The 7,303-nt window shown below is 42.2% G+C and overlaps 1 protein-coding gene across 1 annotated transcript; it reads right to left on the reverse strand.

Annotated features, from left to right (window-relative positions):
* Positions 1 to 494: 494 nt before the first annotated feature.
* On the reverse strand, positions 495 to 5,751 carry LOC140649886 (pantetheinase-like). Its single transcript, XM_072857723.1, has 7 exons — positions 5,677 to 5,751; positions 5,451 to 5,581; positions 4,374 to 4,566; positions 3,564 to 3,855; positions 2,113 to 2,486; positions 1,035 to 1,205; positions 495 to 614 (listed from the first exon to the last, which is right to left on the reverse strand). The coding sequence occupies exons 1-7, from the start codon at positions 5,734 to 5,736 to the stop codon at positions 495 to 497; spliced, it is 1,341 nt and encodes a 446-aa protein (XP_072713824.1). The 5' UTR covers positions 5,737 to 5,751.
* Positions 5,752 to 7,303: the final 1,552 nt, after the last annotated feature.

The raw sequence follows: 7,303 nt of genomic DNA on the forward strand, positions 1-7,303 counted from the left end.
ACGGTAACTTAAAAGTTCAACCATCAGCCGTCAAAGGTTCTGTTAATCTCTGGTTTAGAAAAGTGTGTGTTCAGAGCTGGGGTGGAACAGTGTTGTGGAAATGACTTCTAGTACCTCGCCAAAAATTTCAAAGAATTAAAAATTGGTTGTTACTGGGCCACAATGCACTGCTGTGTGCCTGAATCCTACACCACTAAAGTCAGAGGAATTTATTTTCTATTGTCCCCAGTGAGAACAAGGACAATCCTATGACAATCAAAAGCTATCATACAAAACCACATACAGAACTGCCCTGCAGAGTATTTTTGCCGCAAAATCAAGTCAACAAATCAATGTGCAATGATTATGCTGTTAGATAAGGCAATTTGAGAAATATAATGCCATTATAATTATGGGTATTAACATTATTTAACATTAATTAACGTTATGGTTAATTATGATTAATTAGCATTACAGAAACAAGCAGATGAGATCTTAAAGGATCTGCAGTAAAATCATGGTGAAGCTTGCTGTGTGCGTGGAGGGTCCTTTTCGTACCACCTCCCAAAGAGTGTTACACTCAAAACTGGCTTCGATGTACTAGTCCGACTTATCAGACGTCCATCATTTAGCACCTAGTTACAGGAAAGTAAAATAAACGGGAACATCAGCAAAGCGGTACTACTGTATGACAAACACAAGGTAATATATTAATTAATGTTGACCTCGTTGAGAGATGTCTTGGAAAAAAGACAAAGCAAAGCATGTCTGAGTCTCTCATTCACTTGGAGATACCACAAAGTCTGAGAAAAACTACACTTCTTCTGTCCTGAGCAAGATCTTGTTCTAGGAGATTTGGGGAAGAAGGGAATCAGCGAAATGGACCTACTGTATGAATGCAACCAAGAAAATCGGGCAGAACTAAAGCTGCCTTGAACTCAAGCCAGTTACTGAAATAGAGGACACTGATAACTCCCCAGTTGCTCCTGTGTCTTGTAGTGGCTTTTTGACCATTTGTGTTACAAGTCTGACAACTCACAAGGGTGTCCCATTACCTCGAACTCCCCGGGGGCCAGCTGCACCCCGCTGTACAAGACTTCTGGAAAGACGTAGTTAGTGCCAAAGGTGCCGCTGAGGGAGAACATCTCAAACTTGGTCTGCGCAGTCTCCACCGGCTGCCCGCAGGTGTTCAGGTCTGTGCTCTTGCACTTGAGCAGCGTGCATATCTGTGGGGAGGAGGGTACAGAAAGGCAAAATACCGCTAAGGTTTCAACAATCAAGAGCTAGATTTTATTGTAAGAAAAGCTGTCATGATGAAGAAATGATCCAATACATCTAGTCATTTATTTAGGCCAAGAGGATCCGTGGGTGCTCTTGGCACCTGAAACTTTGTAAAAAGACAGTTCTTTGCCAGCACCACAGCAAAGCACCGTGTCTGTGTGTACACACGTATGTTGATAAGTTACATGTGCTTTCATGCATAATGCATATGCATTTAGTCATAGAAGTGGCATAGTTTATGACCTAGGTAAGTTACTTTAGCTCTGTCTGAGTTTCCTAAAAAACTGAAGCCATACTTATTTGCCTGCTCTAGTGGGAATACTCTAAAGATATAGAGAAAAGGTATGAAGATTTAGCACATTAAAAAAAGCCTAACAGTGAAATTTAAAAGAACCAATACACTGACAAGCCATGTGAATACAAAGGTTATATCCATATTTCGTTTCTTAATTTTGTGAGATAACTGCATGTTAGAGAATCACATCAGCATGATGGCACAATCCACTGAGCAGAAAACAGCTCTCTGTTGTGACAGGAGCATCCCTACGAAGACAGAGAGAACGCTACGACCTTCTCTCCCTTTTGCACACATATATGGAAACCTCCTCGAGGTGTTATAGCACAGGGTCAACTCAGGGTCTTCGCTTTCATCATTTATAACATAGACAGAAAAGGAGGATCAACACCCCTAATGAAGTCAAAATGCATCATGAAGAACACAAATGTTTTCAGAGGGGCCTAAAAAATGCGTCCTCTTAAACCCCCTCAATGAAAAATGAGACAAATGCAAATGGGCTTAAAAGAGAGTATTGCAGCCTTCCCACAGTCCAAATAAGAACAGAAAACCTTTACCTGCAAATAATACTCTCCTTCAACAACATGTAGCCCATCAAAGGCACCCAGAACATAAATTTCATCTTTCCGCTTCTCTGCCATCTTGTAACTCAGATGGCAACAGAGGTCCTGCTGGCAAATGGCACGATTTCCCTCGGGTTCAGTGAGCTCCATGAAGGAGAAGAGATCATGGTAAACAACCCCGCTGAAATAGTGATGGTTTGATGGAAGCTGTTCAATACTGCTGGCATACAATTTCCAGTTAACAGCAGCAGGATAGTCAGGAGACAGACGTGGGCGTGAACTCAGTTCTGTCACCAAAAGGTGACCATTTTCCGTTTCTGTATTATAATAATATGCTCTTGGACCGTCTGGGGCATAAATACCACTCCCTGCAAACACATGACACCAGAAAGCTTAGTTTTTAATCTGAAAGCAAGTGTATGGTACAAGTAAGCAGTCCTCACTAATTAAACATGTGCCGTATTTTATTCTAATGTTTACCAGATTGTTTTGAAACTAAATTAAGCCTTCACAGACTACAAGCCTAACCTAATGCTTTTTGCAATTAATGGAAAGTAGACCAAACTCTGATGTTTCATGTATTGTAAGTGACAAGATTAGTGTGCTAATTATATGCCATTATATATTATTTAAGTGGATGAAGCTGTACATTCCTCATTGATTTTAGCTGTATCAGAAATCAGTATTTCTGATTAAAATAAATGGCAACACTGTCAAGTAAAAAAAAAAAAAATCAGTAAGGAAAAGATATTACCAAAAGTCACATCTTTATGCAAGCTCTTTACATAAATACATAAATCTTTAAAGCCCAGAGTAAAACTTATCCATAAAGAACATAAGTTGTATGACATAGGGTCATCAATGACTGAGAAATAAAGGAACGGCCTGTATCTGCTTTTATTTGGAAGGCAAAGTTTAGGGCTACATTTTAGCAACGCCAGTAAGTTTTCTCTCACTTCTGCAAGCACATGCCCACAAAACTTGTGCTTGACTTGAGCATCTGCTCAGGAAAAATATACAGTGAAAACAGAGCCCGGAAAGAAAACCTGACACAAGGTCTCCAGCCCAGAGGTAGCGTTTGCAGGACTCACAAGAACATTTCTCAGAGTTAGGTTTCCACCTAGTGGAGAAAAAAAAGTTTGGCCCTTCACATGACCAAAACATCAATAAACACCAGGGGCAGAAGATGAAGAATCACATGCATAAACTCTCAGGACTGATCATTTAACAAATAACTACAGGTGTTCTAGTCAACTTAAGCATTTCTGAGCTCTTACATATCACATTTTGGTTTCCTTTTTATCTGTACAAGTTCTCTTGTCCTAATCCTGTTGGCATGTGTATGCTGCCTAAAGCTGATGGGAATTTCTGCTCAGGTCAACTGCACTACATAGCTATAAATGTTGCCCACGGGAACAAGACCGATTGGAGCAATATCACATTACCTGACATATCTAAAGTGGAGTTGCGCGTATTTGCTGAAAGAAAGTTGACGCCCATTCCCGTAGCCCATGCTGAGTGAAACTGGACTGCCGACAACAGTGGGAGTGTGTTACCCCAAGCGGTTGGGAACAGAATGGTGTCAACCTGGAATCTGCTTGCCAAGACCACAGCTGGGTCATGATAGAGTATGTCTGCACAAGTGAAAATGCCAAAGTAGCCAAAGGATGTATTGAAAGTAACAAATTCTGGATCCTTGGGGTAATTAAACTGTTTCTCTGTCACAAAAAGGTTGTACTGTTCATGGAAAGGAAGGAATGGAGAAAAAAAAGATTAAAAAAGAAATCAAACCATTTAAATCAGACTAATATTCGATATAATACTCATTCGCTTAAATGCAAGTAATGGAGAATATGTTTTGTGAACATGCTATATCTTAATTTCAAAAAAGAGAATTCATACCACTGCAAGAGGAGCCAAGCACAAATATCTGTGGTTCTGATTTATACCAGTGAAGGGGATTTGTATTTAGTTAGCAGGAGTCTAGGACATTAATATCTCATGTGTCACTTCCTATTGAGAAGCAGTGAAAATAGAGGGCTTATTGAATGTTAATTAATTTCTTTTAATTACTTGCTATTAAATTCAGAATAGCAGGAATGAAGATACCTTAAGGCAGTGGCTTCACCTGTCCTCTGACACCTGCTCTATAGTGACTATGTACCAATACATTTAAGCCTGGGAAGCAGCTTCTGTTTCACATCTTTAATCACTTGAGGATTATGCACTTCCTGAACTTTATAAAATCCTCTTACCTTGTGATAACGAGCCACCAGTTTCCCTTCTGAGTCAAAGACAACGTTGGTATTGTACTGATAGTGACCATCACTTGGGCACCTTGGATCACTGGAATTACAGGGCTTCTTGTCTCCCATATTTGCAACCACATAGATGGAGCTATTCCTTGCCAAACAGCTCAGTCTTTCCAGCACCGGTGAGGGAGCAAACCTAAACAGCAGGGGAGGAAGAAAGGAAATAAAACATCAAAACCAGTCAATCCATAGAAATGCCAACACTAAGACTACAGATCACAAGAATGATGGGTTTAAGTTAGTAATTTCTCATATGAGACTGTCGTTTTCTGTTATTCAACAGAAGGCAGCGGTTTTGTGCTTCAAAGCTTAGCGTGTTGAAACTCCAGCTTCACCTCACGTTAGATAAGTGAGGAACACAGGGGTTTCCTCGCAGTGAAAGCGAATCTTTGCACCTTTGAGTCTCCCTTCTGCTGCTGGCGTGTGGTACAGCGTTGATGTTACACCAACACATGGGCTAATCTCAGCTTTCTGCTTCAGCTCTTGATTCAGCTGCTGTGCTGAGGCAGCTTATGATTTGCTTCTTCTATGGTGCATTTCGTTATCTTTCACCAAATATTGCAGCCTCAAAAAATGGTGCAATTTATTAAGGAAAATAACAGAATAAAAAGGCTACCACATCATGACTCAAAAATATAAATTTGAAAATGTGCAGTATATCCTTTCAGTAGTAGCTGTTACTTTATTCACAAATATTCCTAATATTCCTGTATCTTAAATATTTTCTACCATATGCATGGAATACATTACTGAAATGTAGATTCTGTAAGTTTTTGTTTTTCTTTTAAATAAGTCTCAGCCTTTATGAGTATGCTAACTAAAATCAAAGGAATTACAGAGAGAAAAAATGACAGACAAAAATGATGAAGTTGTTTGAAGCTATTTATGGCAACTACGTGATGTCTAACCTGCCTTCATTTACAGCAGTTATTCCAAGACATCTAAAACTATGAACAACCACTCCTAAAGGTAGCTGTCTTTCCCATCGGACCGTTCCCCTGTGCACAGCAGGGACAATACCTTCCAGGATCAGCACACGGAATCCAGTCCACCTGTGGGTCTGGGATATCCTCAAGATAAGGGTATATTGTTTCCCTTGTGAAGACCCAGCCGTAAATGCCATCTTCAGGAGTTACAATGATATGGGCACCCTGGTACCAACATACAAATCCAAAAAACACCATTAAGAAAATGAATAAATGGTCAGTGTTTACCAAAATGAATGTCTCTAACTCTGTCATAATACCTGTCTGGCTGCTTCTTTGATGGCCACTTCCAAAATAGCCATATTTTTGTCCATGAGCATCAAGGCCTCCTCAGGAGAAACCGGCACTTCAGTGTCCTCCGACAAGACCACGTTGTGCTCGTAGACAGCTGCGACGTAGCTGTCCAGGGCACAGGCCTCCAGAGCAGACAGCACCAAAAGCACAGCAGAGGCACGAGCTTTAGGAAGCCCCATGTCTGGAGTCTGGAAGTCGCCCAAGAGGACAGGGGCAAGCAAAGCCAGGGGGCTTTAAAAGGGAAAGCCTTGCACAAAACCTGGGAATTCCCCAGAGCGGCAGAAAGCCGACACCAGGAAATGCAATCGCCCTGCTCGGAAATTCTCACGACATCAAAGGTAAGCGAGCCATCAACACTGAGCAATTCTACCTTACACCACCGACAGAGAAGTCACAGAGAAGTCACCACTGTGCTGCAGCTGAAGAAATGCCATCGGCTGCCAGATCTGCGAATGATCCAGGCGTGGCATTGCTGTAGCAATGCAGCTCAAGGCAAACCCAGGTTACAGCAGGAAAACAAGCCAGTGTTTGGGAAATCTCAGCAAAGAGCAGCACGGACACATTCCTGCCCAAACTCAAGGGCGCGGGGTGTAGGGAGGGCTGCAGGAGGCAGGCGGCCGGCCCCGAGCTCGGTGCTGCTGCACGGGCACTACCTGTGCCACCCCGACTCAGGGCTGCTCCAATCTGAGTGTAGTTTGGCTATACCTGGCACAGTCCCTATTTATCACAGCTTCACAGATTGTACAACTGTGTTAGTAACAGCAGATGGGTATTTAGACCTCCCACCACATGAGACGAGCACAGCACTAGCCAGAGGGTTGCTGAGATTCCCACAGGAGATCCCACCGCTCTGCTTTAACCATGGTTCCAGGACCCCTGGATGATCATGGCAGGAGAACATGCTTGTGAGTTGACTTTACAACAAACCTGGAAACCAGGATTCCTCTTCAGGTTTCTTTTGCCTCCATTGTGTACGTGAAAGAATGAAGAGGGGAGAAGATGTGTTGCCAGAAAGCTAGAGGGGTTACTTAAGCCTGTCTAGTTTCTCCTGAAGGTCTGGTGAAGTTCACGCATTGCAGGACAGCTTATTAATTTCAATGACATTTGTGCTCTTCCTGGTAATCCTGGCCACTTCAAGTCCTAACAGCACAAGTCAGGTAAGTGAACAAGTTATTCCACAAAAAGAGCTAGTTAAGTCTCATGTGTACAGATCTGCATCTTGTGCATTTTGTGTCTACCTCTAGTCCTCTCAACTCCTTCTCACCTGCCTCACCATCAGCACTGGCAGGGTCAGCACTTCATAACAGGTTGAGGTGTACATTCCCGCTTTCAGTAAAGTCTAACACCCAATATAAAAAGAAAGGGAGCTATTGCCAGGAAGCCTGCCCTTTGGTACCCTGATGGTTCACAGTTCAGCTGGCTTCCAGAGCAGTTCTTCTTGCTAGTGCCCCAAAAAGGGCTCTTTGTCATGTAAATGCCAGTAGCTACTCACAAGAGAAACTGACTGGAAATTGCTAGGACTAGAGCATTTTTCTTATTTATGGAAAAATGGGTACCATAGAGAACCCCTTCTAAGACCCAGTTCTGGGCTCA

This window comes from Ciconia boyciana, chromosome 3 (genome assembly GCF_034638445.1).
Source record: "Ciconia boyciana chromosome 3, ASM3463844v1, whole genome shotgun sequence".
Classification (NCBI taxonomy): Eukaryota; Metazoa; Chordata; class Aves; order Ciconiiformes; family Ciconiidae; genus Ciconia; species Ciconia boyciana.

Coding starts and splice junctions, on each gene's coding strand:
- LOC140649886 (XM_072857723.1), bottom strand. CDS start 5,736: ATGCTCATGGACAAAAATATGGCTATTTTGGAAGTGGCCATCAAAGAA. Junction 4,567..5,450: donor CCGTGTGCTGATCCTGGAAG/GTATTGTCCCTG, acceptor CCTGCTGTTTAG/GTTTGCTCCCTCACCGGTGC. Junction 2,487..3,563: donor CTCCACTTTAGATATGTCAG/GTAATGTGATAT, acceptor ATGTGTTTGCAG/GGAGTGGTATTTATGCCCCA.